Source organism: Papio anubis, chromosome 12, assembly GCF_008728515.1.
Source record: "Papio anubis isolate 15944 chromosome 12, Panubis1.0, whole genome shotgun sequence".
Classification (NCBI taxonomy): Eukaryota; Metazoa; Chordata; class Mammalia; order Primates; family Cercopithecidae; genus Papio; species Papio anubis.
The window spans coordinates 121,093,960-121,110,771 of record NC_044987.1 but is presented as its reverse complement, the minus strand read 5'-3'; the positions used below and the strand labels follow the sequence as shown (position 1 = coordinate 121,110,771).

The 16,812-nt window shown below is 50.8% G+C and overlaps 1 protein-coding gene across 2 annotated transcripts in view; it reads left to right on the top strand.

The window, feature by feature from the left end:
* Window positions 1-16,812, top strand: part of KCNQ1 (potassium voltage-gated channel subfamily Q member 1) — a 405,037-nt gene that overhangs the window by 331,444 nt on the left and 56,781 nt on the right. Inside the window, exons 13-15 of one of the 2 annotated variants that reach the window (XM_017948145.3) lie at window positions 254-322; window positions 1,226-1,272; window positions 2,223-2,284. In XM_017948145.3, the coding sequence (XP_017803634.2) occupies window positions 254-322; window positions 1,226-1,272; window positions 2,223-2,284 (178 nt within the window). Of the gene's footprint in view, window positions 1-253; window positions 349-1,225; window positions 1,273-2,222; window positions 2,285-16,812 lie in introns of both variants that reach the window. The other variant, XM_017948144.3, reaches the window with a different exon arrangement.

Genomic DNA, 16,812 nt, shown 5'->3' with positions numbered 1-16,812 from the left:
GTGAGTGGATAGGAAGGTGGAACCCAGAGAGGCTGAGCCGATGGCCCGGGACCACCCAGAGCCCCGTGGCCAAGCCGATGGGGACAAGCTTCGCTACTGTGCATGCGTGGGACCAGGCCTACGCCATCACCATATAGGCGAGCTCCCAGGTTTTCACAAGCCTCCCAAGGGCAGACACTGCCACTGCCTGCACTTTGAGCCACGTGGCCGGGGCACAGGGAGGAGAAGTGATGTGTGTCTTTCTGTCCTGCAGCAAGCGCGGAAGCCTTACGACGTGCGGGACGTCATTGAACAGTACTCACAGGGCCACCTCAACCTCATGGTGCGCATCAAAGAGCTGCAGAGGAGGTGGGCACGGCCAAGGGGCAGTGGGGAGGGTGCACGGGTCCTGCCCAGCCCAGCCCCAGCTGCATGAGGAGCGGTACCAGGAGGAGGGAGGGGCTGAGACCCTGAGTTCTCGCCTCTCAACCACCCCTACCCCTGCAGAGGGAGGGCAGCTGGCCACAGCCACGGTTCACAGCCAGCCCACCAGGCAGCTCGGCCTTGTTCCCCACCCGGGTCTGAGACGATGGAGGAGTTGGGGTGGGGAGGTGTGTCGGGGAGGAAAACACCCGCCTCCATCCCTGCTCAGGCAGCGACACCAGCTTCACACTCCCCACAACTTCACGACACTTGGCAACCAGCCCACCCACCTCCCATGTCACCCCTGAACAAGGGGCCAGGCCCAGCCCTGGGAAGACCACGGGTCTCCCCCGGCTGGCCCTGGAGCTGGAGACCCTGACTGTGGGGAGCCAACGTGTTCCCATGGCATCAGCGCCATCCTCCTGGGCCTGCACAGGCTCAGAGCAGCTGTGCCTCCGAGAGGGCTCGCCTGGGAACTAGCTCTGTGTGTTACAGGGTATGGCTGGGAATCCGTGTCCATTCTGCCCACGGGCTGCCTTGCCCATGGCTGATCCATTGCCTCCTACTCCTAACCCCAGGGAGGAAGTCTGAGAGGCAGCCCACTGACTCCTCCTCTCTGAGCTCCCTGCTCAGCCCCTCAGGAGCATGGCCCTCTGGGGGGTTGGGAGTGACCTGGCAGGTCTTAGGGTCGGAGGTGTCCCCAGAGTGGGTGGGTAGTGCACTGTCTTGCTGGGCACATCAACCTGTCTGTCCCATGGACGGCAGTGCATCTGTGCAGTGCCAGGGCCAGGTGTGAACTGGTGTCCGTCTCCTTCCCTCCCAGGCTGGACCAGTCCATTGGGAAGCCCTCGCTGTTCATCTCCGTCTCAGGTGGGTTTCTGTGTCAGTTGCTCTGGGCGCGGCAGCCTGCAATGGACTCTCCCACACCTCTGACCTCCTGGCTCTCCCCGCGATGTCAGAATGGGCCACTGGGCCTCCAAAGTGCATGACATGAAAGCCAGGGAGTAAGGGGAGGTAGACCCCACCCTTAGCAAAGTGGCTCCAAAGTACATTTTACAAAGGAATCTTCAAGTTTCATAAGAACCTACCTGGGTCCCTTTAAATTCCAGGGCGTTGAGGTTAGGCTCTGGGTGTGGAAACATGAACCCAGGGCAACTTTGCAGAAGGGGGTGATCCTGGGGATGGGCCTGGGGTGGGGCTTGAGCAGGGTGAGTTGCCAGCCCAGAATTCAAGAGACTATGGGTGGGGGCCTTGCAGGGCTCAAGCTGAGAGGGACAGAAGTACCTGGCCGCAGCCTGGGGGCTGGTTTTCTGGCTCCTCGACCAAATTCCTTGGGTCCCCTGGACACGGGGCTGTGAGTCATTCTGGGGAATGATGGAAAAGGCACGTTCCCTGGGGTTTCCTAGCCCAAATGCAAACAGCAGCCATGGCTCACAATGTGGGCTGGTGTGACGGGGGCAGCTGAGTGGCTATGTCCCCCAGCCTGGAGTCAGGCCTATGCCGCCCTGGGAGTGGAATGGCACGGGCTTGCACAGCTGGCAGTGTGGCCAGTTTAGGCAGCCCCCTAGGGCTCTCGGAGGTCAGAGGTGGAGAGGGTGGAGCAGGATGGAGTCCAGGTCCCCAGCTGCAGCCATGCCCGCCCACTGTACCACCTCTGGTATTTTTGTCACAGGACACTTTTTTAAAAATGTCCTAGTAGGTTTAGGCATTTTGACTCTCAGCTACCACCCCCAGCCCCATCATCCTGCTCCCCACGCCCAGCTGGGGTCCCCGGTCCACCCCAGCACTCAGCCCTGATTTGGGTGTTTTATCCCCCATAGAAAAGAGCAAGGATCGCGGCAGCAACACGATCGGCGCCCGCCTGAACCGAGTAGAAGACAAGGTAGGCTCACGCGCGGGCCCGCAGCGGCTCTGGTCAGTGTTCTGGGGCCAGCAGGCACCTCCCTGTGATCTGCGTGTGAATGTGAAGCTCCAGTGATGCCAGGGCCTGCAGGCCTCCCCACCTTCCCGCCAGTGCCTATTGCAGCCCGCCCAGCAACTCCCAAGAGGGGCCCAGGCCCACTGCCCACCTGGCTGGGCATTGCTCCCTCATGGAAGGAGCCAGGCCAGGCTGGTTTCGCATCCTCTGACAATTGGCGTCTTTACTGGCAGGTGGCACCTAGTGACCCTCCCCCCAGCTCTTTCCCGCTGCCTCTCATAGTCTGCTTTGTGCTCTGTGAGCCTCCTGGCTGCATCCTGAGTGGAGGGTGGCAGGAGCTGGCCTCACATCCCAGCCTTCTCCTGGGCCCAGCTGTCTGGGGCCTCCACTTGGGGCCGGCCGAGGGCTCAGGGAGATGCAGGGCCCAGCTGGGATGGGTTCATGGGAAGAGAAGAATCTTCTGTTTACCCCGACCCACCAGGCCCCCACTCCCCACCAGGCTCTATGCCCATCACTCGGTCCCTCAGGCTGGAGCCTCTATCCCAGGCACCCTGGGAGCTGCCGGAGGATCTGAGCGGTGGGAGGGCCTTTCCTGGGCCCATGGCTGAGCCCACCACTGCCCTTTGAAGTTTCTGTGGTTTGAAGCGGGCTGTTATCTTGCCGAACAGCAAGTCCGTCTACATGGACTTTATCTGAAAGTAGCTGAGAGGCTAAAAATAGAGGAATTTCAGTTGGGCAGGGAGTGCGTCTGCTGCCCGGTTTCCCCGGCAACGCCTGGCTCTGGCCTGCTTCCATCTCGGCTGCAGCCGGGCAGGCGGGGCAGGCACAGCTCAGCCCAGGCTCCTGCTCCTGCTCCACCCGTCCTGGCCCCCAGGACCTGCAGCGTCACCCTCTCCCCACCTGGCACCATCTGCCCATGGCCTGGGGCGGCTGTGGGGCCCTGCGACCAACAAACTGGGTCAGGCAGAAAGAGCAAGGGCTGGTGTTCAGGTGCCTGGCCCCGTGGGGCTGTGTGACCACAGTATCCCGGGTCCCACGGGCCTGGCCACCCTCTGTCAGCACAGGCCTGAGCAGGGCTGGTGCCGGCCTTTGCCAGGCAGATGGCCCAGTGGGAGATGGCGCCCATCTGGCAGGACAGGAAGCAAGACCCGGGAGAGGTCTGTTCAGAGGATTGGCAAAGCTCAGAGGCCCAGGAGCCTTGGCCTCTCTGCTGCCTGGGGAACACGGTGTTTCCTTGGCTTTCTCTCTGCGCAAGGGCTGGATGACTCCTGGCTGGCACACCCAGTACAGCAGGACTGGGTACCCTGTGTTGTTGGCATGGCCAGGAGTTTCTAGACATCAAGGAAAGCCATGGTAGAGACAGGGAGTGGCACCCAGTTCCCCCACCTCCACTCCTGTTTCCGTCTCTGCTGCAGCCAGGCAGGCGGGGCATGAATATCCCTGACGTGCAGGAGTCCCGGTGGCCCCTTCTGGACAGCACGGGCTGGGGACAGCCCCTACCTTTTCCCACCACGCCCTGCCCAGCTCTGGTTCCATTCCCTCTGCTACTGTCCCAGGCCTTTCTTATGGCTCTGCCCCTGCTCCAGGGGACGGACCACCCTGTAAGCCCAGACCTGGAACCTGGCATCCTGCGAGGGTGATGGTGGGTGGCAGACAGGGTCTCCTGAAGTGCTGCGGCCCCTTCCTGACGTGCACAGCAGCCGTCCAGCAGCCTGCTGGGGCCTGGGAACAAGGACGCAGTCCTCCGTCAGCCAAGATCGGTGTGGGGGCCTGCAGTGGGGCCAGCGCTGGCCTTGAAGGTACAGAATTATGCACCCAGTTTCTTCACATCTGAGCAACAGAGGGAAGCGTTTTCCGGAGTCCCTGATCCCTAGGGCAAGGTTTAAGAACAAGGCTGGGGCCACATCCTGGTGCCCTGTCAGGCTCTGAGCCGGGGTCACGAGGATTCTGGTAGATTCTGCAAGCACAGCCCTGGTGGGCCCTGGCTCCCTGCTGTCACATTCGAGTCCCCTGCCTGGGGTCTCTGAGGTGGTGAGTGGCACCCACAGTTGACACTAAATCTCAGCCCCTCTGAGGGGATCTACCTGGAACCTGGCTGCGCATCAAGGAGTTGACAGAGCTGTGCTGACCTGGGTGGACAGGTGGTATCCTGCCCGGTCCTTGCCCTGCCACTGACTGGTACCCCCCTCAGGGACAGACCCTGGGAAAGGGCCTGGCTGGGCCTGGCGGGCTTGGTGGCACAGCCTGGCTCGAGTTATCTTCGTTATCAGTACAGCCATCGGGACCGTAAACACCCCAAGCGCAATCCTGCTGACTTCGGGAAGTAGGGGCAGGAAATCCAGCAGCCACCCCAGCCCTCGGAGGCCCAGCAGGCATGCAGCGGTGCCAATGCCCGCCGGCCCCGCCAACCCCAGCCAGAGCCCCTGGCCTTCCCCACCGGCACCCTCCCCCACCCCATCCCGCCAGTCTGGCTGCCTGCCGGAAGCGAGTCAAGGCCCCAGCCCCCAACTGCTTTCTCAGCTCAGCTCAGTCCCTCACCCCTGGGTTGTGCAGTGAGTCCCATCCCAGGCCGGCTTGCCTAGCCATGGGATGAGAGGTCTCTGGGATGCACAGCCAGCTGGCACCCGTCTTGGCAGGGGTCATGCTAAGAATCAGGGAGGCCTGGAGTGTCTCCTTGCAGGGAGTTCACAAGTGCAGGTCAGCTGAGCTTGTTCAGGGCTGCCTCAGTTTCCCTGGCAGGGAGCCCTCTTCTTCCTTTGTGTCCACGACCCACACTGGGGAGAGGGGTCTGGGGATCTTCCTTCTCGCCACATTCCTGCGGCCTCGTCAAAACTCTTGCTTGGCACAGCTGTCTGCTCCGACACAGACCCCCCCCAACTATCTTGCAGGATGTCCCCATTCCTGGGATCCCTGCTACCCCTGTGCCTGGCCGGGTGGCTCAGGCTCTGCCTCACTCCAGGGTGTGGAGAGCAGAAACCCCCCACACCCACAGACCCAGGGGCCTCCTCACAGCAAGTCTGCTTCCTGCGGGCCTCCTTCCCTTGTCAAATGAGAGGGTTTGATTCCTGCTTGTGTCCTTAGGGTCAAAAGTCACAAAAGCTGCCTCATGCCCTTTCTGTTTTCATCTTAGATTACTGTCTTCTTTATTCTGGAGAGGACTCTTATTTACTCAAATGCCCAAATAAACCATCTTTTATAGATGGCGAAACGGAGGTTCAGAGAGGCTGAGCGGTCGCCTGAGGTCACACAGCTAGTTAGGTTGAAGAGCTGGTCCCAAGGAGGACACACACAGGGGTGGGAGATAAGGTGGAGACAGCAAGGAGGGGTTTCATAATCACCCACAGTCTGTATGGAGAGGCTGAGGAGGGTTGAGGCCAGGGGCAGGCTGGGGGTGCCAGCAGCAGGACCCAGGGCCTTCAGTGTGGGCCAGGGACCAATGCAGGCGGTTGGGAGAGGTTCGGAGAGGGCTGGCCCTGCCCGCTCCCCCTCTGGCCCCACTGGGCTTCCTGGAGTCCCACACAGGGCTGGCAGTCTGTGTGGGGGCTGCATACCCCAGACACTCTGAGGAATAGATGGCAGAGGCCGCTCCAGCCCTCCTCCCCCAGCAAGTATTCTTAGCTTGGTCTCCAGGACCTGCCACACTGTTTACGTTGGGCCCTGTTTATTTTGCAAGCTAAGCTCATACTGCTTTTGCTGATATGAGGAGCACAGTGGGCTGGGAGAGTTTCTTTCTTCTCTGTTTTTGCCGGAAATGTTCATGGCTGAGAGCCGGACACAGGGGAGTCCTGGGTTTCCATGTCCCAGTTCAGAAAGCGTTGGGCGGGAAGAGGCCCCCACCACCTGACACTCCTTTCACTGCCTCCGGTCCCAGAAGCCAGGCCTCCAGGATGAGGATGCCCCCCAGGACTCCCACAACCACACCCTGCCCATGCCTTTACCAAGCTTTGTGCATGACCCCAACCTCCAGGATGCAGGCAGACCCAGCCTTCCAGAATTGGGTATTTGCCCCCAGACACTGCTACCCTTTCCCTCATTCCAGTGTGACTCCTCCATCCACCAGGCCCACAAGCTGGACCCCAAGTCTTTTTTGCCTTGGGCGGTTCTCCGAGCTGCGCCCCCAGAGTCGCCTTGCTGCTGTTTATCCCTGCCCTTCAGCCCAACCCCTGCTGAGTTCAGGCCTTTATCATCTCTTACTTGGATTATTTTTCCAGCCATGTATGCGATCTCCGGGCCTCTCCTCACACCCACCAATCCTTCACATTGTATATTATTTCTTAAACACTGCTGAAATCTCACTTACTAGTATTTAATATATCAGAATTTTTGTGCCAGTATTTATGTGTGAGATACATACATAACATAATTTTGTATGGTCTTTCTTGTATGGTCTTCATGAGGTTTTGGTATCAAATGTATGTGAGCCCCACCAACTAAGTTAAGAAATGTCCTCTCTTTTCCTATACTGGGATATTTTGTATAAGATTAGAATTTTATTTTCCTCAAATGTTTGGTGGAATTTAAAGGTAAAGACATCTAGGCCTGGTGTTTTCTTTGTGGGAAGATTAATCATTCCTGATTCAATGGCTGTAATAATTATGGACTGTTCAGGTTTTCCATTTCTTCTTGTATCAGTTTTGATAAGTTATATATTCTAGGAATTTATACATTTCATTTTAGTTTCCATGTTCATTGGCATTTATTATTATTTTAATGTCCATCCATTAGCATTTAGTCCCATTTTTTATTCTCAATATTATTTATTTATGCCTTCACTCTTTTCCCCCTTAGTGGTCAAACCTGACACTATTCACCTGTCTTATTAAATGTTTAGTGGACTTCTGGCTTTGTTGATCCTCTGTATTGTGATTTTGTTTTGTTTCATTCACTTCTCTTTATTTTATTCCTTCTATTTACTTGGCCTTAATATACTGTTCTTTCTCTAACCTCTCTAAATTAAGAATAGGATAATTCTTAATTTTCAGGCTTTCTAAATTTCTTTTTTTTTTTTTAATCTTTCTAACCACTGTCGATCTCGTGGCTTTCTAAATTTTTAAGGTATGCATTTAAGGTTATAAATTTTTCCTTTAACTATCATTCAAACTACATCTCCCACATTTTGATATATGGCATTTCATTTTAATCTTCATTCACTTTAGTATTTTTCTAATCTCCATTATGATCTCTTGTTTATCCTAGGAGTTCTGTAGCAATGTGGTTTTTGTCATTGTTATAATTGTAGCACAGCTTTCTCATAATGTTGCCCTCTTGTCAGAGAAAGCAATCCATATGATATTAATACTTTAGAATGTTTTGAAATATGGTTTACAGCAAAAATGTCATCAATTTTTGTAAATGTGCCTTCTGTACTTGAAAACAAGGTATATTCTGACATTGTTGGGTGCAGTGTTATGTTCATATCCACTGAAAAAAGCTTGTTAATTGGTCTGTTCAAATCTTCTATATTCTCATTGGAATGTTTTTATCTGCTTAATCTATTATTACTGAGAAGGCATAGGGCAAATTTCTGTTTAACTTCCTAAGAAACTTCTAAACTGTTTCCAAAGGATTTGTACCATTTTGCTTTCTCACCAGTAATGTATAAAGGTTCCACTTTCTCCACAGCCTTGCAAATACATGGTCTTTTCTATTTTAGCCCTTTTAGTGAGTATGTAATGGTATCTCATTGTGGTTTTGATTTGCATTTCCCTAATGACTAATGATGTTGAGCCACTTTTCATGTGCTTATTAGCCATTCATAGTCTTCTTTGGTGAAATGTTTATTCAACTCTCTTGCCCATTTTCTAATTAAGTAGTCTGTTCTATTATTGAGTTGTAAGGGTTTTTTATATGTTCTGGATACAAGTCCTTTATCAGATCTATGACTTGCAAATATTTTCTCCCATTCTGTGGCTGTCTTTTCATTTCCTTAATCACATCTTTTAAATCACAAAAGTTTTTAATTTTAATGAAGTCCAATTTGTCTTTTCTTATATGGCTCAGGCTTTTGATGTTTTATCTAAGAACTCTGCCTAATCCAAAGCTATAAACATTTTCTCCTGTTTTGTTTTGGTTTTTTTTCCTTCTAGAAGTTGTATAGAAGTAGCTCTTACATTTCAGTCTATATTTACTTTGAGGTAATTTTGGGGTATGATATGAGGTAAAGGCTAGATTTTTTTTGTTTCGTTCTTACTTATGGATATTCAATTGCCCCAGAACATTTGTTGAAAATACTCCATTTCCTCGTTTGAATTATCATGGCTTCTTTGTCAAAAATCAATTGACCATAAATTTATAGGTTTATTTCTGCATTTTCAGTTCTATTCTGTTGGTCTATATGCCTTTCTGTAAATCTATATGCCTTTCTGTAAACCCATACTATACCATCTTGATTATTGTAGGTTTACAGTAAGTTTTAAAATTAAATTATGTACGTTTTCTATTTTTGTTCACCTTTTTACAAATTGTTTCTGTCCATTCTAAGTCCTATGAATTTTCATACAAATTTTAGGTTCAACCTGTCAATTAAAAAAGAAAGCCCTGCTGGGATTTTGATAGGCATCGTGTTGAATCTATAGATCCATTTGGGGAAAATTGACATCTTAACAAAATTGAGTATTATAATCAATGAACATGGTATATCCCTCCATTTATTTGATCTACTTTAATTTCTTTCAGTGATATTTTGCAGTTTGGGGCATATAAATTTTATACTTATTTTGTTGCATTTACTCCTAAATATTTTATTTGTTATGCTAGTGTTAATGAAATTGTTTTCTTAATTTCATTTTGAGTTAATTGTTCATTACTAGTATATAGAAATAACATTAAATTTTTATATCAATCTTGTAAACTATGACTTTTCTGTTCTTGGTTTTAGTCATTTTTGTTGTCACTATTGATTTCTTAAGATTTTCTACATATAAGATCATGTCTTGTGTCAATACAGACAATTTTTACTTCTTTCCAATCAGATGCCTTTAATTTCTTTGTTTTGCCTAATTGCACTGGCTTGAACTTCCAAAAAAATTATTGAATAGAAGAAGTGCTAGAGCAGATCTCGTGGGGAAAATCATTCAATCAATTTCCATTAGCTCTGAGTTTTCCATAGATACCTTTCATCATTTCCTTCTATTTTTAGCTCTTAATATGAATGGATATTGGATTTTATCAAGTGCTCTTTCTGTGTGTAGTGAGATGATCCTGTGGTCTTTATTCCTTATCCTACTGATTTGGTATAATACATTAACTAATTTTCAGGTGTTAAACCAATCTCACATTTCTGGAATAAATCCTACCTGGGCATGATATATAATCCTTTTTATATGATACTGGATTTGGTTTGCTAATATTTTGTTAAGAATGTTTGTATCTTCAACCTACAAAAGCTGATTGAAAGAAAAAAAAAAGAACGTACTTTATATTCATAAAGGATACTGGTGTGGTTTTCTTTTCTGACTTTGATGTCAGATTTTTAAATCCTTTTCTTTTTAATCCCACAACCATAGGATTTCACGTTTGTCTTTTGTAAACACTATATTACTTAGTTTTTAAAAAATCATTTAATACATTTACCTTTAATATAATTTCTAATAGATTTGGATTGAATTCTAGCAGTGTATTTTGTGCTTTCCATTTGTACTAAATCTTTATTTTTCTCCTCTTTCTTGCCTCTCATTAGATTATTACTTCTCATTCTACTTTTCTCTCTACTGGTTTTGAAGTTATGTACTCTACTACCATTCTTGTAAAGGTTAACCTAGAACATTTTAAATGAATACATATCAGAAGTAATTGCTATATCTACCCATATCTGTAATAAAATAGGGATCCTAGAACACTAACTTCAATTATTCTCCTCCTGACTTAGTACTTTGCTGTTGTATATTTTAGTTGAACCATGTTTAATTTTTAACTCACTAATTGGTAGTGCTAAATTTTACAACCAGTGTTTGTTTAAATTTACCCACCTATTTGCCTCTTTGTTGTTTGTCATTTCTTTTTTATCTCAGATCTTACATCTGGGATTACCTTTTTATGTGACTGAGGGATTCATTTAAATTTTCTTCAGTGAAAAACTCTCAGATTTTGTCTGCAAATGACCATTTTACTGTCATCTTAAAAAATATTTCCACCAATTATAAAATTATAGGCCTTAGGTTATCAAAATTCTTTTTTTCTTAGCACATTAAAAATGTTATTGAACTATCCTTTGGCTTCCACTGTTACTGTTGAGAATGAAGATGATGAATTGTTGCTCCTTGGAAGACAATCTGTCCTTTTTCTCTGGCTGCCTTTAAGATCTTTCTTTTGACTCTAGTGTTCTGCATTTTCACTAGGTGTGTTAATAGGTTTCTTTTGTTCTGCCTAGGCTACCTTACTCTGTGGTTTGGTGTCTTGCATCAGTTCTAGATTATTCTCAGTTAGTACTTCTTAAGATTTCACTTCAGTCTCATTATCTCCTTCTGAAATTTTTATTGGCCATCTCACTCCCTGTCATGTCTCTTACCTTTTTTTTTTAATTCACTTTGTCTCTCTGTACTACATTCTGGAATCCATCTTCCAGTTCACTAGTTGTTTCTTCAACTGTGTTTAATCTGCTGTTAAAACTGTTCAGTGAATTTTAAAATTCAATTATTATTATTTTATTTATAAAAGTTCTTTTGGGTTCTTATTCATATCTGATAGGGCATTTTAATTGTATCTTCCTCTTTACTTGCATGTTCAAACTTTAAAATTTTCTTGAAGTGTATTAAATGTGTATCTAAATAAGTGTATTAAATAACTATCTAAAGTATTTCTGAGTTCACATCCCTGTTTGATTTTTTCTTCTGCTGACTCTCATTCACGGTGTTTCATTTCCTTTCTGGTTTTTTTTTGTTGTTGTTGTTTGTTTTGTTTTTCATTGTAAACTTATATATCTTAAAATTTATCTGTGGGAATTTTTGAAGTCTGGTGTGAAGTTGGGGTCCTCAGAGAGGAATCATGTTTACCCCTTCCATTGCCACATATGTGGGTGTACTGCCAGTCTGGACTTTCAATTGTAGGCTCAAAGTTTTCTAGGCCACCTAGGTAGTGTGAATTCAAGCCTCCAAGCTGAGCATGGACTAGCTTGTGAATATGACTTTCCAGGACAGAACTTGCTCTCCTTCTCTTAGCAGTAAGGCAGTTTTCTTTACAATCTTCTCAGGGAAGAGAAGATTTTTCATTGGCCCTCACAATGAAAGTAGAACCCTTTGAGAGTCACAGTTTTATGTAAGTCTCTGCTATGAGACTTCCTGGGGCAGGCCTGGGCTTTGACACCTAGCCGTCTATTCCTGGTGAAACCAAAGCTCAAGTTCATCACACTCATCAAATGCCTTCAGGACCCCTATTACCTCTGGGGATTCCACTTTCACTGAGTCTTCAGCCTTTAACCTCCCTTACTTCCTGGTCAGCTCATCCATGCTAGCCACAGATAGAATTTTAAATTTTTTAATAGCCACTTTTTAAAATTTAAAATAAATAGGTAAAATTAATTGCAATAATATATTTTATTTAACCTAGTAGATCCAAAATATCATTTCAATATATAATTAATATTTTTAAAACTCTTGAAATTGTTGACATTCTTTTTTTTCATACTGGGTCTTCGAAAGCCATTGCGTATTTTATACATTTCAATTCAGACATTGAGTTTTCATGAGAGCGACTTGGTCTGTATTTAGATTTCATAAAATTTACCACTGAAAAAGGAGATTCCCATGCCTAAGTCGTTTCAAACATACTGAAAGGTTTTCTAATAACTGAATGAAGGATCTGTCTTTAATTTTTAATTTCAATTTATTAAAATGAAATGAAAATTCCATTCCTGGGTCTCAGTCGCCACTTTTTAAGTGCTATGCCACACAGATTCAGCTTTGGGACAGCGCTGCTTTGAATGGGCATGGCCATGCACACGTGTGGGGAGGTGAGTGTGGCTCCCCCAACATTTACTCAGGCCAACCCCAGGGAAATGCTCAGTGAGTGCCCATAGAATGTGGTGAATGTGGATGGCAGGGACCATACGGGAGAGCACACTCTAGTAGTTTCCATCTCATGGCCCCAGTGCCCCTCTCCACCCCATGCCCCCAACAGAGATGCATCCCTGCAGACCCCTCCTGGGCTCCTTCTCCACAGCATCTTCCCCAAGTTCCCCTGCCTTGAGTCCCCAGAGCTCATGACCCACGCCTCCCCAAGGTCCCTAAGGCATGTCCGCTTGGGATTCTGGTTCTTTTCTGGTTCTCTGCAAGCCAGGTCTGTTCCCTGGTGTAGCTTCGCAACTGGAAGGTGCTGCCCAGGAAACTGTGAGAAGTGTCCGTCAGTGCATGCCGTACACACTTTCAGGCTGTCACAGAGGCCAGGGAGCGCCTTGCCACTGAGGGGCTGGTTGCATCAGAAAGTTGGGCAGCCCGGACTGCCCTGGCAGCCCCAGTCCTACCTCTCCTCGGCAGCTCCCCCTCCCCTCTGCTCCCCCCTCACCCCCACCCCAACACTCCTCTCTCTGCTGCTGGGCTGCTCTTGAGTGACAGGGCCGTAAATAGGCAAAGGCGGGGGCTCTGGCTGATCAAAGGGCTCCCTTTAGAAGCCGTCATTAGTTTGCTATTCTGGGAACTGGTTATTTTAAGGTTAGTGTATTTTTTCTTTCCTGAGGAGCCGTCTTAGTGGATGGCGGAGTCCTGAGGGGCTGCCCTTCAGTCAAACCACACAAGCCCTGTTTTGTCTGGGGTTCCAAAGATAAACCTATAATGAAAGCGGCATTTGACGCTGAGCACCACCACCCCGTTCCTGCGCAGGGGTAGGTGTGTCTGCCAGGGAGTCCCTGTGCCCAGCAAGCACCGGGGAGGCTTGCGGGAGGCCCCTGGGCCTGGTTGAGTCTGGCCCAGGGAGCCTGAGGTGGGAGCCCTTCGGGCCTGGCATTCTCACAGCCTTCATGGCTTGGCTGGCCAGAAACCAAGGCTCCGTACCCTCCCCCAACTTCAGGCCACCCCCAAAGGCCACATCTAGAACCAGGCTCATCAGGCACCTCTGAACCGCAGCCCAGCTCTGCCTACAACCTTCTGTGGACAAACAGTGGCCCCACCACTGGCCAGGGGATTTCACAGCCCTGAAGTCAAAATGTAAGGAAATGATGATCCCCTGTGCTGGCATGGGTGCGGAAGAGCAGACACTCTTCTGTCTTACTAGAGGGTGGCAATTACTATAGTAACAACTCCTGGAAGCGACTCTAGCACTGCCTGTGACAACTAGAAACCTGTCGTCACTCCTAGGAAAGAAAAGCACCAAGGTCAGGCTTTGCATGCACGCTTTGTCATGCAACAAGCTCAAAGCCGTCTGTTTGTCCATAGAGGAGCATCATATATACTGAGACACCTCGACACCACAGCCCCAATGCCGACCACGGGCAAGCTTGCCGGCAGTCATTGCTCGGGAGGGATATTGTTGATGCGTCGCTAAGTAAGAAACCAAAGTTGCCAAGGAACGTGATCGCATCTCTGTGGAACCACACCACCCAGGATGCAGCTGGGAAGGGAGGCCAGGGAACAGCTGTACTCTGGGATACTGGGGCTGTTGGCCTCTCCCTTCCCAGGCCCAGCTCCTGGACACTGGGACCGCCGTAGGCTTGGTTCTGAGATCCGTTCTGAGATCCACCGTGAGTTCTCGCCTTGTCCGAGATTGGGATGTGTCAGGTAGTTGGTGTGCTCATTCCAAGGTGTTTCTTTGTCCCCCAGTAAAGTGACTTCACATGGAGATGAGCGTGATGGGAAAAGGAGCCTCAGAAACAAGACCCCACCTTGGTCCTCTGGTCTCCCCTGGGAGGACCACCCCCAATCCTAACATCCCGTGAGGTCCTCCCCACTCAGAGGCTCCTCTCTGTGCCGCCCACTCTTGGATAGGTTGCCATGAGGTTGCCAGGGGCTGGCAAAGGGCACTTGTCAGCTGCAGATTCCAGCCCTGCCCTGGGACTTGGAGGGGATCACATCCCTTTGACCCCCAGGTTCCTCTGCCATACCATGAGCCCAAACGACCCTCAACCCGCCACAGAGACAGCCCCCACTAACTGTTGCTGGGTGATGGGACTGTGGAGAGCGCCAGCTCAGAGGAGAAGCCTGTCTGATGTGGCTCCCGTCCTCCTCTGCTGGGCTTGTCTGCAGTGTCCCCACTCGGTGACACCAGGAGTTGGCACTGCCCCTGGTTCTACTGCAGGGCTCAGGACAGCCCTGGCAGTGATGCCCTAGCCTGGCCCAGCACCTACTGAGACAGCCGGGCCAAGCCCCATCCTGCAGGTGCAGTCTCATTTTGTCACCCTTGGTTACCCATGGGACCCTGAGCCCCATAGGAGGGGTTTATCACTCAGGGTCCTCATCCACATCCAGCATCCAGCTGTGCACACAGGCCCACACACAGACCCCCTTCCCATCCCCACTTCCCATCCCACACAGGGCAAAAGCCTGACCTCCTCTTGCGCCTTTGGAGCCAGTGGCTGGGGTGCAAGCTCTGCCCCCTATACGCAATGGCTGTGAGACTCGGCGAGTCACATGGGCTCTCAGCGCCTCAGTCTCCAGGCCCCTAGTGGAGGGGACAATGCCAGCACCACTCTGCTGATCGCTCACGTACAAAGACCCTATGACGTGGGCAGTGTCACAAGCTCCCGGCCCAGGAGGCCTGCTTGGCTGATGGCAGAGCTCAGAGGGTGTGAGCATGAGGATGGCATCAGGGGCCCCTCTGCAGGTTAAAGTTCCGCCTCAACCCTCCCACGTGGCCCTGGCCAGGCCTCCTGAATCCAGGCTTGGTTTCCCCAGCTATCCAGCGGCTTCCTGCTTCTCTTACCCTCAGCAATCCCCCAAGAACTGTTCTTGTCCCTGCACTAGCATCTCTCTTTCTTGGGGTGTTTCTCTCTTAGCCTGTCTGGGGGACAACTGCCACCCTCAAGCCTCTCCTGAGTGACTCTATTTATAGGCCTCCAATATTGGCCAGAGAGGAAATTTAAGTCTTTTTAAAAATTAAGCTCAAGTGTGTGTCAACTTCTGTGGGTGCAACTGCTTCGGAGAGGCTGGGATAGGACAGCAGGCGGCAGGGGCGTGTCAGGTGCCCGAGGCGGACGGTGGCCGGAGCCCGCGGTGGCCGAGCCCTCACTGGGCACTGTGTGCGGATCTATAAACAACAGCATCAATTGCGGGAGTCCGGCTGGACTGGCCGCCTGCAGGGGCCAGGGCGTGAGGGTGGTGCAGAGCCTTGTCTGTGCGGCAAACCCTGCCCGGCTGCCCTGGCCAACCTCAGAAAAACATGTATTTTGGTCAAAATGGGCCCCTTTTTAAACTTGTCACCCCGTGGGTCAGGGCACAGCCTGCCCCCGGCTGGTTCTGCATATTAAGTAGTGGCTTGGTCACCACCAAAAATAGATGTCCCGACCCGAGCCTCCCCTCCCTCCCGGGGAGGGGACCTGGCTGTGCCGGCTGGGCTGGGAAACCGCGGGCGGTGAAGGCAGGACGGGGCGAACGGGCGGCACAGGCCCAGCACGTCCTGGGCCCTCCCTGTCAGGTGTGGACCCCGAGGTTGTGCAGGGCCTTGGCGGCAGCTGCGAGTGGGAGTTGGGGGGTCTGGGCCTCCCGGGCTCGGTGGCGCTGGCGGCAGGTGGATGCCCAGGTCCTCGCCGCGCCGCCCCGGCAGGGGGATCGGCTTCCTGCCCCGGCTCCGAGCCCGCAGGTGGGGGCTTCCGCCTCACTTTGGACGGCGGCGTCCACAAAATGGCTGACGCTGCCGTTTAAAACTGGGACGCGGCGCACGGCAGTCCCTGCACGGAGCCGGTGTTTACTTTGCCGCGCGAACAGCCTTTCGTTGCCCGGGTTCCGAGTGCTCCAGAGGCAGATGGAAATTTTTGTGGATTAAACACGGGGCCGAGGCGCGCTGGGCTGTTTGGGTTGGCAACCTGAGTCCTCCCCACCCCGTTCCGCGTCCGCTGCTTCCCGCCCTGGTCCGGCGCTTCCATTCATGCCTTCCCGGGTCCCTCCTCCACCCCTGCAGGCCCGGCGTCCCCTCCCGCACTCCCGCGGCCTCCGGGGGTGGCCCTGCAGGCCCAGAGCAGCGTAGGCCTGAACCCCTCTCCAACTTTGGAAGACGCTGCAGGAACAGGAAGGGGTTGCTCCTCTGAGGGCCCTTCTCGAAGCTGGAGCCCCTCTGACCACCAGATCTTTGTCTGTGAAACAGCAGCCAGTGTGTGGACCAGACAGTAGTGGATGGGGTGTGCCCACAAGTCCAGCACCGAGAAAACCCCCAGCACAGGGTCCCTTTCACAGTGGCCTCTACTCTCAGGAAGGTAGAAAGCGCCAGGTGGATACACGGGGCGGGGCCGTGACCTCCCTGTGCAGACCTCCCTCTGCACAGGAGAAACTCTCTTAAGAGGTTGCAGGGTGTACGGGCTCCCAAGAAAGGTCTGTGCGGGTGAGGGAGCGCATCCTATGGATATCTGGAGGAAG